At 42.6% G+C, this 17,951-nt stretch overlaps 2 protein-coding genes across 2 annotated transcripts; one reads left to right on the top strand and one right to left on the bottom strand.

Moving 5' to 3' along the window:
* Nucleotides 1-7,605: 7,605 nt before the first annotated feature.
* scg2a (secretogranin II (chromogranin C) a) lies at nucleotides 7,606-10,951 on the top strand. Its single transcript, XM_027025476.2, has 2 exons — nucleotides 7,606-7,722; nucleotides 8,593-10,951. Exon 2 carries the CDS (start codon nucleotides 8,601-8,603, stop codon nucleotides 10,569-10,571), a length of 1,971 nt encoding a protein of 656 aa, XP_026881277.2. The 5' UTR covers nucleotides 7,606-7,722; nucleotides 8,593-8,600; the 3' UTR covers nucleotides 10,572-10,951.
* ap1s3a (adaptor related protein complex 1 subunit sigma 3a) lies at nucleotides 10,660-17,951 on the bottom strand. The gene is made up of 5 exons (XM_027025475.2): nucleotides 17,537-17,951; nucleotides 16,035-16,213; nucleotides 13,552-13,660; nucleotides 12,734-12,871; nucleotides 10,660-12,009 (listed from the first exon to the last, which is right to left on the bottom strand). Exons 1-5 carry the CDS (start codon nucleotides 17,537-17,539, stop codon nucleotides 11,974-11,976), a joined length of 465 nt encoding a protein of 154 aa, XP_026881276.1. The 5' UTR covers nucleotides 17,540-17,951; the 3' UTR covers nucleotides 10,660-11,973.

Here is a 17,951-nt window from a genome sequence, read left to right on the forward strand (position 1 = left end):
CCCCACACACACACACACACCCACCCTACAGCATGAGGAATGAGCAGAGGCCAAAAAAGCTGAAAAAGACACAGAAACAGTTGATGATAAGAGGAAAGAGACAATAAGGAGACATTTACACAACCATACCGTACTGGAGTTCACAGCTATTTTATATAAACACAAAACAATAAACATACACAAAGAGTGTGTGTTTGTGTTTGTGTGTGTGTGTGTGTGTTTACAATGGTCAGACAAAAGGAACACCAAATTGAAGTGACTGAAAGAGTCTAGGAGGGGAATTGTGGGAGGCAGAGGTGAACGACTGACATGCTGATAAATGTGGATGGAGATAAGATGGAGTACAGAGGAAGGGCAGGGAGGCAATATGACTGCGATGGCTGTTCCTGTTCACATCAGTGACACAACCGAGTAAAACAACCTGAAACCAATCACGACTGTGCTTCCAGCTGTAAAGTAATCAAAGCATAAATACACACACACTGTCAGAAAACATCCAAATCAGGTCTGCACACGAACCCCCACTTCTTACCCCAAGCAAACACACTTGCATGCACTCGCACGAACACAATCAGGGAGAACTGCGGAGTAACACAACATTTTTAGTCTGCCAGGCTAAAACCAGTGATAAAATCGCTACTTTTAGTGTGGAAACACTGAAACGAGCACGCGTCTGTTCCTGTGTAACGTATTGCACGGATACTCATGACATGTGTGGATGCCCTTGGCACTCTGCTCACGCCTGTTCGCACAAACTGGGCTCCTACGGTGATGAGCATGACAGAGTGGGCGCAGAGGCAGACCCTCCGAAGGCAGTCAGCAGTCCACTTCCACCTTAGTATCCCTTCATATGTGACAGCAGAGCTTCAGGGCTTTGTCTACTGTCAAGTCTATAAAAGTCTCATTTTAAATGATACAGCAGTAAGCTCCAGATTACTTGTTGATATACAGTAAATACAATTTGCACATAAGTGGTCAGTAACACCCTTTTTGTTGTTTTAGCCTGCCAAAAAAATGACACATAATATAAGGAAATGTATGTGACATGTCAAGAATATAAATAACTTATACTGAACAACAATCAAACATGTGATACACAACCCTATTGTTGATGTATGAATTACATCAACCTAAGGCAGCCTAATATCATGCAATCTTAGGCTATATACCAATTTCACTCAGACACCAGAATTAATAATTTATTGTATCTTCACAAACCATTAAGAGCAGGAGCAACCTGTCCTACTTTATCCAAGAACAGTAGTTATCCTATAACCGGAATCAGCACTTACAATGCCATAAAAGGTTAGGATGCAGAGAGCCTAAAACATAACAGTGAGGAAGAATGGCTGGCATTCCATTGGCTGGTTACCAGGTGCTTGCCTAATGGACTACCCCCTGACAGTATAGATAACTCAGGAAAGGTAATGCAGTTTCCTGGTCCATCCATTTTTCCTGGCCCAGATATCTTGGCCCGATGAGCTTCTTCATCTTTGTATAGTTTTAGGTACTTTGCATCCTACCTGTTGTATTAGCCTAGCCATTATGTTTTTTTGGACCACTGGCATGGTGGTCTTTTGTATTGCTTCTTCTACTGGTAATTATCTGCTTAGACCCCTTTTATAACTAGCCAATACATTACATTATGAATTCATAACTGTCATTGATGAAACTCATCTGAAAATACTAAAATACTGTTAGAAAATACTAAATGATGGATTTCATAAAATGTCATTGAAATTTTATTGCAGGTTAGGTAGTTAATGATCTTGTAATATCCACTGACAAAGGATGCATCTCTTTTCTTGCACTTTTAGATTTTAGTGCTACATAGTGATTCCATAGATTACATTTTACTGTAAAGCTAGAAACACTCAAGCATTTAATTTTCTGCACTGTGATTCGGCCACTTCACGCGCTCACTTGGGCTTTTGCCAATGGTGTGTGTGGAATGCAATGTCTTAAACAGCCACCAGGAACATGACGACTCGAGCCCTCCCCTTTAGTTATGCTGTTACAGATACACACGCTAAAGCTGCATCTGATCACTGGCACCTGTCTGCTGTTTAAAGATGCCAACACTGTCTTAGACCTGCTCCTTAGTTAAAAAAAAAGATTCTGGGGTGATGCCAGTATAACGCTGGAGGTTCAAGTAGGATGCGGGGATGAGTCGCATAGAACATAAACATACATACATACAGGCCAGCGCACGCACGACAGCACGGGAAGGACAGGGATCAGGACGATGACAGACACAGAGACAGACACACTGACAGGCACAGGCACAGACACAAAGGAGACAAAGCAACTGGGACAGACAACGTGATGGGGACAGACACAGTGACAGGGATAGGTACAAAATTACACAAAGGTCTGGTGAAGAGTCCGGAAAGGCCAGCAGGAACCCTGGGCTGTCCCCCAGTTGTCGGCTGGGCCGGGGTCCCACCCGCCTGTGGGGGATCGCCCTTTGCTGATTTGGGGGGCGGTGACTTCATCGCACCTGTTACAGGAAGCGCACCACTTACATTGCCTGTCTCTGGGGCGGGCACTGGTTTCACCTCCCCCTTGCCTCTACGAGGCTTAGGTACGGGTGCACGGGTTCCGGGGTTGTATGCCCCTAGTGGAGGGAGTCTCCTCCTCGAACGCGGTCGCCTCTCTTTGTGCCACACGGGATGGTTTGCTCGCTCTCGAGTGGCACCTCCTAGGCGGAGCCTTGGGCGGTATCTTAAGTGCCAGAGGCTTGTCGCTCTTGTAGTCTGCAGAATCTACGTCACTGATGTTGGGAGGATCCCCATAGAGGACTCCCTCCTCGTCCATAGACGGGTCCTCCCAATAGTTGAACCCCAAGTTCGACCACAGACTAATGACGCTACACTCCCTGTTATCTCCATAATCCACGGAACCCTCGTAGAAGTCCATGTAGGGGTCGTAGGACCCAGCGGAGTCCACTTCCGCATGCTGATCCTCGTAGTCTGGTGGAGGTCTGTGGGACTCCGCAGAGTCCAACCCTGGACCATACTCAGGGTCCCCCCAAAATTGCCCAGTGGCCTCCTCCCCTGTAGTGGGAGTATGTGGTGAGCCTGGATAACGGAGGGTCTCACTGCGTGGGTTGTGGAAGGGCGTTTGCCTCCTTTCTTCCCCTTCCGTTTCTTGCTCCCCTTCGCAGGCATCCTTCATCGGTTGCCGTTTCTGTAATGCTGGAGGTTCAAGCAGGATGCGGGGATGAGTTACATGGAACATAAACATACGTTTTATTAGCACATATAACATTCACGTCTCAACGCACACACTAATTGGGTCGAACACCGACCACACAAAGGTGTAAATGACAGACTTTTATACATATATGATAATGACACAATGAGAAGCAGGTGTGAGACACAGGGAGGGCGTGGCCACATTGACGAACACACACACACACGCACACGAGGAGATGTTCGGGGGGAGGGGCCGTACCGTGACAGCCAGAAAATATTCAGGTGATGCCAGGAGATAAATTGGTGCTGCCAAATTCCTTCTCCCCCTCCATCTATTCCAGTGGATGCAGAAAAAGCTCGCCCACAACAGACCCAGTGGAGCAGCTGAGACTCTGAACTGAACTGGCTACCTGTACTATATATAGTGTAACATAGCATGGACTGTTTATTAGCTGGGCAGCCCAAGGAGGAAGGTTCCCCCTTGAGTCTTGGTCCTCCCAAGGTTTCTTCTATAATCTGCCCAGACAGTTTTTGCTTGCCAATGTCGACACTGGCTTGCTCACTAGGGATCAGGATCCAAGCATTTGTAAAGCTACTTTATGGTTAAAAGCGCTATATAAATAAATTTGACTTTGTCTTTGACTTTGACAAGGGGGTGGGTGGAGTGGAGAAAGTGTTTGAGGGAAAGTAGAACCCACTGTAGGAAAGCAAAAAGCCTATGAGAAAGACAGCTTGGGGAATAACAGATATTTCTGATGAGAAGTGTCATGATTGGACAGGAGAGTATATAGTATATAGGGTATATAGGGGCGGTGGTAAGGGCAGGACATCATTAATAATTTGTCATTTGGCAGTGCCATGCAGAAATAACATCAACATAAGGGAGTTGGAGTGTTCTTTTTTAATGATGCAAACAGCAGCCGTGTTGTCAGAGTTGACTGGCAAACAACATGAGGGGTCAAGATAAATACGGGCAGTACATATCTACAGAAGTATCCATGCCCCAATACATCCTCATATCTCTTCGTATAACTTGGAACACACAACCACGTGAAACCACTGAACTTTAGCTAATCTACTGCATCTCTGCAACTAACCCAAGCGAGCTACCTATCTAGGTAGATCGTGCTGTCTGCAAAAAAGAGAGTAGCCTAACAGACCGTGCAAATATCTCAATCCTTGTCAAGTGTAGACGGAATTCAATCGCACAAAAAGTAGACCTACACTGCCAACAATATAGATTAAGTTGCAAGGCTAACAGGCGAATGCTAGCCTAATCTCATCCCATGCTCCACAGCGTCTGCATCTTCTAAGTTGAAATAGTGGAACAGCAACTTTGCCAAAATAGCTACAACCAGCTCTCTAGTTCTCCAGTGTGTTATCTGTAACAAAAAAAAAAGGTAGGTGAACTAGTCAGCGCTAACACGGACTCATCTGCTCCTGGTAAAATCTTCGCTTCACATATTACAGATCCAACAAAAAAAACCAAAAGACAATTAGCTACTGTTATAGCACACTATCTCAGCAAAGCAGTTAAGGTTAAAAAACTTACCCAATTAAACAAAATAGTAGCATAGCAGTGTAGTACTTTTTGTCCATAGTTTAATCAGGCTGCCAGGCTCTTTTCAGTCCCTGTTCTCTCTCCTATTGTCTTCCTGTCATATCTGCACAAGCAGATGGAGCACAAATACAAACCGTGTTCCCAGTAGTGAGGAACATCAGTCACTTTACATGATTTTTTTAAATTCCCAAAATGAAATACTGTTTTTAATATTTCTACGAAATAAATATTCATATGTATGTGATTCCTATGTGATGTATCTATGTTGTTTATGATTCCAACTTGATGTACATATGATGTGTGTGATTCCAATATGATGTATTTATGATGTATACATGATGTATATATGATGTATATATGATGTATTTATGATGTATACATGATGTATACATGATGTATATATGATGTATATATGATGTATATATGATGTATTTATGATGTATACATGATGTATATATGATGTATTTATGACGTATACATGATGTATTTATGATGTATACATGATGTATACATGACGTATACATGATGTATATATGATGTATACATGATGTATATATGATGTATACATGATGTATTTATGATGTATGTATGATGTATATATGATGTATTTATGATGTATACATGATGTATATATGATGTATTTATGATGTATACATGATGTATTTATGATGTATATATGATGTATATATGATGTATTTATGATGTATACATGATGTATTTATGATGTATATATATATGATTTCTGTGTAGCTCATCCAGCACTCCTAATTTACAGCCAACATTGTGCACTTAAACTCTTAATCACTGTGTAATTGAAAATTGAATGCGCACAATTTCAGTGAAAAGATAACACCAATTACTTGTGAATTGCACTGTACAAACCCTTGTATGTTAATAAATGTAAAAATTCATACAGTATCACGCATACACACGCATACATATATGCACACATACACGCGTGCACAGAGGATGCCCATCTAACATACACACACTAGCAGTGAGTCTTGGAGACAAAGAGAATGTGTGTTATGCACAAACTAAAGCAACAAAGCGGGAGAGAGAAAGAAAGAGATAAGATCGATCAGCAGACACGGTGACGTCAAAAGCTCTGGCCGAGACAGAATCCAATTTACCACCACAAGACCACCCTTTCACTCTCTCCCCCTCATACCTCAGAGCACACTGGAGTGTTACAGAAAAGGAATGCTACACCAATAGGTTCCACAGAACGCATTTATTGCCTTTTACATTAGTATTTTCATATGCATTACTGCATAACTAAATCAACATTCATGAAGTGTTCATGTTTTTGCATGATAGTAATATGTAGGAAGTTTTGTTTTTTTTCTGAAGAAAAAAGTATTTGATTAAGTGTTTAGGTAAGAAGTTACAAAGCTATGATGACATACTTCACTTAAAATAGTACCTGATAACCATGTCTGGGGAATGGAGTGGTGTGTGTGTGTGTGTGTGTGTGTGTGTGTGTGTGTGTGTGTGTGTGTGTGTGTGTGTGTGTGTGTGTGTGTGTGTGGAAGATGCTTGGAAAGAAAATGCTTAGCTTAAAATGGGAAATGAATGCAGGGTAAATGTTTTAAGTCACTGGTCAGAGCTTCTGATGCCAATATCTGATGACACACAGCCAAAAATACACACAGACACACATGCAACCCTAGGGTTTAGTATCAGGAGACAGTGTCACTGAAACATGCGCTGCCCTATTGTATCATGTCAAGTTACCCTACTGACAGAACCGGCTATAGGAAGTAATTAGAAAATTCACACATTATATTTATACAGATATGAAAGCTTTCTCTATATATTATCTTTCATTCACACATCAAAAGTACACATTCATTCACACACAAAATCAAGAGCACTTTTTATCTGACTCCATCTCTCTAACACATTCACTGATTTCAACTCTATCTCTCTCTCTCTCTCTCTCTCTCTCTCTCTCACACACACACACACACACACACACACACACACAGACAAACACACACACACACACACACACAAACACACACACTCACAGAAAACCTCCCTCTCTCTGCAGATCGGATGCGTGAGTCATCACTTGCCAGGCAATTTCCAGATTTTCACAGCAGTCCCATAACAAGTTCATAATGTGTGTGTGCCAGTACTGCGTGTTGTTGTTGTTGTTGTTGATGTGGTGGTGGCGGTGGTATGTGAGTAACAGAGACAGAGAGGTGAAAGTGAGTGACGTAACATTTTAGTTCATATTCGCTATATAAAAAAAGCTTCCTTGGCGGGACTGAATCTTTTTTTTTCTACAAAGCAGTTTGTAGAAAAAGGGCGGACAGTGTATATGTGTCTGTCGTTTTAAAAGGTATGCAAAAATCAGTTAAAAAGACTGCCGCCCACGCAAAGCTCCCTCGACCATAAAGCAGGGCGCTAACGTTCTGTCAGTCCAATCACTAAACATTGTTGTTCTCTCAGCTCCATTAGATGAATCTGTAATGAGCGCTTCAGTACACAAGAGCTACTAGAGCCTGTTGTTAGGCAACATGTTTCAACATACGTGCATAATTACCGAGGAACGCCCGTTTAATGAGTGGGTTTTTTTTTTGTTTGTTTGTCTCTTTGGGGGGGGACCACATGATTATTATAAACCCCCAGTGCCCTTTTCTTGATGAATTTAGATAAAACACATGTCAGCGTCCCTTTCAGTTTTTGTCGGGCGCACAAATAATCTCGAAGAACAAGCAGAAACGTGGGTGCGTGCGTGAGCGCGCGCCTCTGGTCTCTTTGAGCCTTGTTTTGCGTATGTTGCTCCGATGACGCACGAGTCAGGTGGCCCCTTTTATAACGGGCGGAGCTGTCCGCGGTGCTGAAGGGACAAACCCTGCGATCGCCGACACGCTGGAACAACGCTACTGAGACACGGAACAGAGGGAGCGATGTGAAGCGCGCCCAACGCACTCCGCTAGAGCGAATTAAAAGGTACGTGTTGTTTAATGCTTACAAGCCAAATAAACAGAACTTCCCCACTTTTCAATTCGTAGACGCGATCCGCGATATTTTTCTTTAAAAGCAAATGATGCGGCGCTTTTAAAAAATAGACAATACACAATATTTAAAAAAAAAAAAAATCTTAGACTTCTATATATTTTCACTTTTGATTTTTCTTTAATTTTTTTGCTATCTGACATAAGTCTGTCTATTGCCTATACCGATAAACACATTACAGTTAGAGCACATGAAGTCATATGTTTTGAGTTTTGAAAACAGGTAACGCACTTTCTTCTGACCTCTCGCATTTTCACCCTCTATTTAAACCGTGAACGGGTGGCGTTTGGGTGTAGCTGCTCTTCAGCACTGAGCCGCGCGGTATCCGTGGTAACCAGTGATGACTCACTGACGAGGCAGCAATTTGGAAAGTAATGAGCTTTGCGGCGCGATCGCGTGTGCGTTACCCGCTCCGCAAACACTCATAAATAAGGGGTGTGTATAGCCTATATGACAAACAGGTTAAATGAGCGAGAGAAGCAAACAGACCGAGAGGGCTAATAAGGGGGTAGTATCATAAAGTGAACAGGGTTTTGTGCAACGGATAAATCATTTAAATCGTAATGGCCAATTTAGGTCCGTTCAGGTGACAGTAATGCTTAAATGTGCAGGACATTACCTGTAGTAACGACAGTGAACTTAACTGAACGAAGTAACTGAAATAAAGTCACGCGTGCATTCTGTCCTCCTTATTCGTGGCTGCACCTATGCCAGTTGGAAAAAAAAGCGATTAACTTAATAAAACGTCTTGCTCTCTTAATAACATTTCCCACTCTCCTCTTTCCTCTCCTCTCCACTTCCCAGGTGAAACGATGCCACCCCTAGCCTGGTTCTGCTCTACAGGCCTGTTTCTCCTCTCACCCCTTTCCCTCCTCTCCACGCTTCTCTGCCTACATGTTGGGGTTCACGGGGCAACACTGTGGGAGCCCCATCAGCAGGATGGCAGCCCTGATCCCCCCCGCCCCGCATTCCAAGCCCCGCCCCCGCCCCCGCCAAGTGCGGCCATGCTCCGGGCCCTGGAGCACATCCAGAGACTCAGCCAGCAGGCCGCGCACGGCTCGGACGCAGGCAGCGTAAACGCTGGGGAGGACCCGGGTGACATGGAGCGCGTCCGCGCCATGCTGCAGCAGGTCACACCTGCAAGACCCGCTGCTGGAATGCACAGTCTGAGAGGAGAGAAAGACAAAAGCAGTGGACAGGAGGAACACGAGGTGGACGAAGGTCAGAAGTGGATCGAAGAGGTTCTCAGTAGACTGCTATGGGCCAGCAAGCCAGTGACTCCTCAGGAAGCAGCCCACGCAGCTCGCAGTCATTCCGTAACACCCCGAGCAACTACTCATTCACTTTTCAGCCTCTCACCTCCTCCTGGACCCACACAAGAGCACAACAGGCAGGCTAATGCAATGGGCATCCGTAGACACGACAGGAAGTTCCCTCTGCTCTTCGAGGACAAAGAAGGGCAGGAACAGCCACTTAAACGGACCAATGAGAATGCAGAGGAACAGTACACACCCCAAAAAATGGCCACCCTCCAATCAGTGTTCGAGGAGCTCAGTCGAATCGCAAACTCTAAAGCTTACAACAAACGTCAGAATGGTGAGGATGACGAAAGCGGTAACACTAATGAAGATTATGATTGGTACAGGGAGAAAAAGTTGGCATTTGAAGATGGGAATGGAGAAGAGGAGCTGACGCCTCTGGAGGAACAAACAGAACTAGAGGAAGAGGAAACACGGAGACGGCAGTTTAGGGGTGACTTAGGTAACGGTGTGGAGGGGGACGAGGAAGCCAGCGATGGAGAAGGAGAAGAAGCAGACGACGAGGTCAAAAGATCTAATCAATCAGATTTGCTTCAGATGGAAAAAGAGGAGGAGCCAGATGATGTCAGCAAGCTGGTGGACTACTATTTGTTTAAGGTTCTGGAGAAGACAGAGCAGGAGAAGCAGAAGCGAGAGGAAGAGCAGGAGAAAAAAGATGAAGAGGAGGAGGAGGAGGAGGAGGAGGAGGAGAATAATGAGGAGCAGGAAAGAAGAGAGGAGGAAGATGAACAAAGAGATAAAGAGAGAAGGGCAGCCCAGCTGTGGTACCGAGGAGATTCGCAGCCTCTGTATCAGCTTCTCAAGATTTCCCAAAAACTTAAGATCCCGCCTGAAGACATTGTAGACCTGCTGGAGAGTGAAGAGAACAAGAATCCTGACAGGCTCTGGCAGCGCAGGCAGGGGCAGTCACGGACACCCTCACTCCGTTACCCTAGACCACTCGGGCCTCACAAAGACCCAGCCGGTGTACTCTATCGACGGCCTCCCAAGACACAAGAGATGAGCACCATCACCCAAGACATCCTGAGGATCCTGGGACTGGCGAGTATGGCACAGCCTGGCAACAAATCCTTCCTGAGGCCAAATCAGTACAAGCTGACGCCGGCACTGAGATATTCCCTGGTGGAGAGGGAGATTCCAGACTACGTTTTGTCTGAGAGCGGCAGAGACCAGCCCAGGGCCGACCACGATGATGCTGAGCATGAGGACGGGCTCGCCAGTTACCTGGTGGCAGAGTTGCTGGCACAAAGGCAGAGGCGCGCATCGCCGGAGCTGGAGCAGGCCGTCAGGGATTTCCTGGATGACCCAGGCATGAGCGTGTCAGAAAAGAGACAGGTGGAGCAGGAGAAAACCACAGAAGACTCAGATGAAGACACACTGCTAGGAATTCTGCAGTATCTGAACCTGGACAGCGGCGACATGGATGAAATGCACCTAAGCGATAAAACGGTGGCAGGAATGTAGATGTCTGTCTTGTACACATATCCCATATTGTTTAAAGCTGACTTATGCTATAATAAAGAATTTTGAAAACAATCCAGTTTAGTCAATGTAAAGTTCTAGCTTTTTGTCTTTTATTTCTTTTAGTAGAGACATTTTGAGTATGATACCTACACAACCTATGTGCTTCAAAGTCAGATCGTTGTTATTGTTGAAATCTTGTACTAGTTGCAACAGTGTAAATAGCTTGAGCCTCTGTCAAGGCCTTGCACACACACACACACGCACACACACACACACACACACACACACACACACACACACACGTGTAGTTTTCCATCAGCCTTGTTTGGTGCATTCAGTTATTTGTGACAAGATAGAGGTAAATAAAGAATTTGCTCATGTCATGGTTCTTTAATTGTGTAAATGTTTCTCACTGTTGTACTAGCCAACTGATGCTGACATCAGCCACATACCTACAAATGAACAAGCAGATTGCAGAACATACATTCACTATTCAAACATGCAAGTTGTTAAAGGAAATTGAGTAAGTGGACAGGCCCTGATAAAGGTAGCATGGATCTGATGTAATCAGAGCAGCACCTTACCAAAGTTTCCCACCAGTTAGTACGCATGAGAGAGTTGCCACTGGATTTCACAGGAATTAAGTTCAAAGAAAAGGGACTGATATAATACCTGGCACCAATGAGAACATAAATCATTTATAACGTTTTATATGAATTGGATTGTGGAAACTGCTAGGAATTAGCAAAACGTTCTATAGTGTGAAATATATAGTGGTGTGAAATGTGAATTAAATAACTGAAAGTGGCATTACAATATTGCTACATTCATACAATATGACCAATCACGATAAATAGTAAAAGAAGAAAACAGTGACCATTACATTTGACAGTGACACCCAACAGCCTTCTGTTCAATTTTTGAAAACTGGGCAAGAAGAAACTATACGACTTGAATCTCCTGGTCAAGCCCTGGTTAACATTACATGCTTTCTGTTGACTGTTACAGACATAAATCAGTAATTTAATAAAGTGGAAAAGAAAGAAAGGCAGGAATTGGCAGAGGTTCAATCTTCCTGGGAAAACTATCAGATTAAGGAGGTGCATTGAAATCTAACATGGTGCAGTGCTACACGAGGGGCTCGCATTACATTTGGCACATTTCCAAAGGGAGCTCTAATCTAGAATTTACATACCTCAGTGAACACAATTCTATAGACAAGCAGTAGATCATTTTAGGTCAGCAGGATTATTTTCAGTGGTCAAGAGCTGATAAAGTCATACACAATTCCAAGCACCGTTTAATGTGATTCCTGAGAATTAGCATTGTGAGTCTTAGTTCGATGTCCTGTGTAGACTTGCTCACATGTTCACATCCAAACAAATTGGACAGCTTTTTGTCATCAGTAAGTGGGTTTGTTTACAAACTCTTCCCTTGTCTGCAAACAAAGAATGAACAAACAGCATAGCAGAACTGCAGGCCAATGTTATTTTCTTTTTCCTAGCAGTGAGTAATTCATTCACACATTAATTCAATGTGTGAATTAATGAAAGAGGTGTTGATGCATTGCAATCATGAATGACTGAGCAGTAACACTTATGATTAAGTGTGAAACTAATGAACATGCATGTCACTTTCAAATGTACACTGAAAAAAAACGTTGGATTTTACATGTTATATGTCATGTTCTGCTTTAACTGTGTCCTGTACATTTCCAGTGATTCAACAAGTCAGGACAATGTAATACTTTGTTTAATACATGTTGTGTGGTTCATTACACTCAGTCACTTTGCTCAGTGTATGAGACACCTAAATATGCATGACACTGAGCAGCAAGAAAGTCTCACATGTTTCCATTCTGATCAGATTCAGAACATTCAGATCATTCTGATCTTTTTATTCAGGTCTTTTTATAGACACTCATTCCTCCAACACACCCCAGACACACACACACACACACACACACACACACACACACACACACACACACACACACACACACACACACACACACACACACACACACTCCTGCAGAGAATTGAATAATGTTTCAATCATATGAGATGTGTAGCAACAACTGGCCACCACTACCATGTCTCACCTCTAGACAGACCTTGAATATGTTGTGTGTGTGTGTGTGTGTGTGTGTGTGTGTGTCCCACCTCCTGGTTTGCATCTGCCTCTTCCATAGATTTGGCCACACACATTTTAGATGTCTCCTGAATCTCTCCACCAATAATAAACTCATCCAGGATAAAGTATGCCTTTTCAAAGTTAAAAATTATGTCCAACTCGCAAACCTGAAACACACACAAATGTGTACACACACAGACACACACACGCCAACAAAATCCTAGACACTGCAGCTCATGAAAAAACTGATCTTGCTCAGATGAACAGCTGAGAAGCACTTGCGACATTCACCACATTCTTGTACGCAAGAAATTTACCACAGATCCACACCTGTGATAGAAGTCATGTACAATTTACCACAGATCCACACCTGTGGTTGATGTCAGGTACAAGTTTTAAGCCATTCACCAAAGAAAAAATAGTTTATTTAAGATGAATTGGTCAAATCAATTTCATTATGTTGAAAGAATGCTGAGTTTACATATATAAATTAAACCAAACTCACAACATCTTTCTAACCCTAGACAGCATGTTTATGAATACAACAGGGCACGGTTTCCTGGAGCATCAAAACCAACAGTTCACAGTTCTCATCAATGTTTGCTGTGGTATGCACACAATAACGGGACAAAATAGTAATTCAGTTCTCTTGAATGTGTATTCTTGTATGAACATGACAGCAAGACAAAATATTAAATTCACGGTTCTTGTGAATGTGTGCTCTTGTACAATGATTCGTATCATTTTTCAGTGGTTGCTCAATTTGACTTGGCATGTTCACACCAACCCCCAGTCGTGAGGACCTTGTAGTAAATTCAGTGATGCTTGTGATGTTTCAAGTTCTTACATTGCCAAAGTATTGATCCAACAGCTCAACATATCTGTGGATTATCTCCAGGGTCAGCAGTTCATTGTCCCGCTGCTCCAAACCGCAGCAGAAATACAAACTGGCATACCTAAAAGGTCAGAGTTCAAAGATCAACAGACATCTGGGGGGGGGGGGGGGCATGTTCACTGAGGTACTTGTTTATCAGATACCAAAACTGTATGTGATATACAGACAAAGAAAGCCAGACCTGTGGCAGTCAGTCTTGGGTTAGTACTCGTGAGTTATCTAACTGATGTTAACTTGTTGGCTTGTTCTCTACACAATGGCTTGTTCTCTACACCATTGTGCCATGTTACCAGTGGCTTTTTCTTATGAATGACCTGTTTTGTTTTGTTTTTTTGTGTGTGTGTGTGGGTGTGTGTGTGTGTTTTGTTTTGTTTGTTTGATTACAACTTACAACTGACTGTAAAATACATTGTAGCCTATTGGGTAGGTTACAGAATAGGTGTACCAAATAATTACTCCGTGTACTTCAGTAAACTAAATTTAGAAAATATGTGTGGTTTTCAATAAAATCAAGATTTGTGGAAAATCTTTGTCAGAGTTTAATATAACCATAAGAGATGATTACTCAGTAAGTTAGATCACTGGACAATAAACTGACATAATTAACAGCTAACAGGCATATTTTCTGGAGTGGGACTCCAATGATTACATTTATGAAAAGTAGCTCGCAATATATCCTTTTCTCTAAGGCTCACATATCTGTGTGTGAAATCAGTGCGCCTCCTAATGTGCATTATTAATACGAAAGGAAAATGTGGTCTGATATCAGTGAAAATCTAAGACAAAATGGTAGCTAGTTAGCTATATAACTATAAACTACAAGCAGCAGAAAAATAAATGCAGCAGCTGCAAACTGAACTCATGCATTCCTGTGCTAGGTGTGCAGCTCTATATTGAGGTATATTTTGAACGTTATAAAGATTATAAAGTTTTCAAGTTTATAACAATTAAGGTTTGCGCAGACATTTATGTGCAGCATACATGCGCAGTTGTAAGCTAGACAATTATATAATTGCAATGTAAATATCACGAAAAGTAAAATGTCTAATGAGTTACCTTGGGCAAGAAGACGGAACAAGAAGACGGAAACTATACTAATAACAAAATGAGCACCATATCCAATGTGATGCTTGTGACTTGTTATATGTACGATATTAGCCGATAAAAAAACCTCATTTATCTTAAAGATAGCACATGAACTAAGCAGGACAAAGACCCAGAGCAAAGAAAAACAGCTGTTAAGTGATTTTGCACACTGAATCCAAATATGTTTTCAGCCATAGGTTGTTCCGTAATATTTACAGACAGGCTCTACCAAAGTGCTTTTAGCTGTCTACTTAGATAAGACAAATAGTTTACAACCGATTATACTCACATATCGTTATGTATAGCAGACCTGTGGAAAACCGGTACCAAGGAAAGTGTAGCCCCTCTATGTTAGCAGACTATTACTGGACACTGAAGAGGGGTGTTCAATATTGTGCATATTTTAAGTGTAATAACAGCTTTATTTATGACTAAATAATTTACTCATTGTAAAATTCACTTTAACCATGCCTTAGATTTTAATTCAGAGTAAAAATTTGTTGCCCTGTGTTATTAAATGAGATACAATGAAGTAACTCGCTACTTGATTAGTCTTTTTAAAATACTTTCGTACTTTTACTTAAGTAATCATTTAAATGACTACGTTTACGTCTACTTTTGTAATTAATTTAAAGTAACAGTACTTTTACTTGAGTGCAGATTTTGGCTATTCTATCTACCTCTGGAGATGTGTGTGTGTGTGTGTGTGTGTGTGTGTGTGTGTGTGTGTGTGTGTGCGTGTGTGTGTGTGTGTATGTGTGCACTTTATTTGAACCCCCTACCTTGCATTTCCCCTCAGTTGCCACTATATTGTTTACACCTATCTTTAGGCCCCTTTTGGTGGTGCTGTGCATTGGTGTAGCACTTAGTTAAGGGCATCAGACACTGCAGCTGGAGTTTTTATTTTACCCATGTCAGCATCACCGCTTGCTTAAGAGTGGCCCACCACCCAAACATATGTAGCAAAAAAAGCTGCTGTGATCAGAAAACACCACTGACAGAGCATAGCTAACACAGGCCATTCATGGCTGGAGTCTCCACAACTCAGCAATGACTCAGCAAATTAGTAGACTTACTTTTAGGACAGTGTAGGTTCGGTCATTAGAGACAATGATTGTGTGTGTGTGTGTGTGTGTGTGTGTGTGTGTCTCCTCATGTAATAAAAGGACAGGTAATGTTGATCATTAACTCTGTCTAAGGAATTTTTAATCTACACTGATTCACTTAAAAATAAGAAATCAAAGAACGAGATTTAAAATAAATTGATTACAGATTGATAAATCCTCTTTGGATTTGAAAATAAGCCCTTTTGTGTTTTGTCACCTCTGCAACTTGAGGTGCTCCCTGACCTTCTATAGACGACCTTTAGGTCCTTCCACTGTAAGAAGTTACAGGCCTTGGGGGGTCGGGTGAGCACAGCGAGGGACATTTCCCTGACAACCTTCTTCTTCTCGTGCTCGCTAAGAGCCGTAAACCACTTCTGTAGGCGCACGCGGCCCTGACGACTGAAGAGCAGCAGGAAACGTATCTGCAGTAGAGGCAAGGCAAGAGAACAGGCACAGAAGAAAAACAGGCGTGGAAGATAAACAATTGGCACAGCACGCAGCACTTCAAAGGTCAACCCTCTTCTAGGGCTATGCAAACCCCTATGGTTAATCATAGATCTTCTAAAATACAGACACAGATACAGATGAGGAATAAAAGGATGTACAAGATGCCATGACATTTTAAATCTGTGTGTGTGTGTGTGTGTGTGTGTGTGTGTGTGTGTGTGTGTGTGTGTGTGTGTGAGTGTGTGTGAATTTCTTTGACTAGGGAGTTGTGATATTCATAACACTCAAAAAGGGTTAAATGCTCAAAAAATGTAAAAACCTCAATACATGTGCATGTGCTGACTTTAGTGTACAAAGTGTACTAGGCCAAACTGCGACCTGAATCTCAACCCAACCTTAGCTTACCTCTGTTACCAGGTGAATATGCCTGCATGTTGCAACTAACGAACCAGTGCCCAAGATTGGTGATAAGAACACTAAGAGCACACTAGTTAATCTGATTCAACTATGGTCCTCCTTTCCTTTATTGCCCAGTACATAAACCATCCCTGCAATAGCCTGCAGGCCAGCATTTATGCACCAGTGGGACACGCATACATGCAGTATAGACATCTGGCTCTGTTGTGAGCGCCGAGCAGGTGCTGACACAGTGACAGAGCTGCCCTTACAGCTCTAGGGGCAGAGTTTTAGGAAGGACTTGATATGTGGCCTGAATCTGTTGATCACACACACACAAATGTACGCACACAATGACAGAGCGAAACAGCGAGAGAGAACCAGACATCTCTCTCTCTCTCTCTCTCTCTCTCTCTCTCTCTCTCTCTCTCTCTCTCTCTCACACACACACACACACACACACACACACACACACACACACACACACACACACACACTGTTTAATAAGCCGCGTGGGAGCCCTAAGGCGTAAAACGCTAAGAGATTTTTTATTTAGTGAGGTGTTATAGAATGAACAACAGGGAACACGCTGTTCCTGTCTGTCCAAAGAAAACGCGTAGGCCACATTTGGGAGAAAAACACAGACACAAAAGATTTTTAAAAATAGGAGCCAACAGGAGAACAGGTTTCTATGAGTTAATTGCACGTTTAGAATAGGACGTTTCGTTATAATTTTCAACCCATCGTGAGTCTTTCATAACAGAAGCACCGTATATCATTTTTAAAATCTCAAGCAACCTCGGGGGAGTGTGTTCAAAACGAAACTCATAAAGCTGAAAACAAAAACACTAAAAACAACAACGGCAATAACATAATAAACCAAATACAAACTATAAACTCACCATCTTGCGATTTCAAAATGTAAAAATCCAAATTCTATAGAACCAGAGCCTCATATCCACGGTTCATATTTCTCCAGACTCTGCGCTCTTCTTGCGCACCTATGGCGACCGAAGGTGCGGCCACAGACTTGCGCGCTTTCGAACGCACCTTGGTTCACTTACAATGGAGCATTTATCATCTATGTTTATCCGATTACGCTGTCTAAGTTGCATTTTAAATCCTGCAGTTATATGTTTAATAAAAAGTTTACCTGCACCAACAGGTGTGGGGTTCCTTGTAACGGAGCTAAACATATCCTAGAGTATGGCGCGTCTTAATTTCTTACCACCAGACGGCAGGCGACAGCAGTGCCTTTCAGTGATGCAGCCTTGTGCCTTGTACACACGCTCATGTGACCCTGGCGCCCGTTAAAAG

This window comes from Electrophorus electricus, chromosome 15, assembly GCF_013358815.1.
Source record: "Electrophorus electricus isolate fEleEle1 chromosome 15, fEleEle1.pri, whole genome shotgun sequence".
In the NCBI taxonomy this organism is placed as follows: Eukaryota; Metazoa; Chordata; class Actinopteri; order Gymnotiformes; family Gymnotidae; genus Electrophorus; species Electrophorus electricus.

Bases quoted from the DNA above. Each gene is read 5' to 3' on its own strand.
- ap1s3a (XM_027025475.2), bottom strand. The intron at 13,661-16,034 runs GTCAGGGAGCAC...CTGACCTTTTAG, and splicing joins CTAAAGGTCGTCTATAGAAG to GTATGCCAGTTTGTATTTCT. The intron at 12,010-12,733 runs GTGGGACACACA...CTTTGTTTGCAG, and splicing joins AGGCAGATGCAAACCAGGAG to ACAAGGGAAGAGTTTGTAAA.
- scg2a (XM_027025476.2), top strand. From the start codon at position 8,601: ATGCCACCCCTAGCCTGGTTCTGCTCTACAGGCCTGTTTCTCCTCTCA.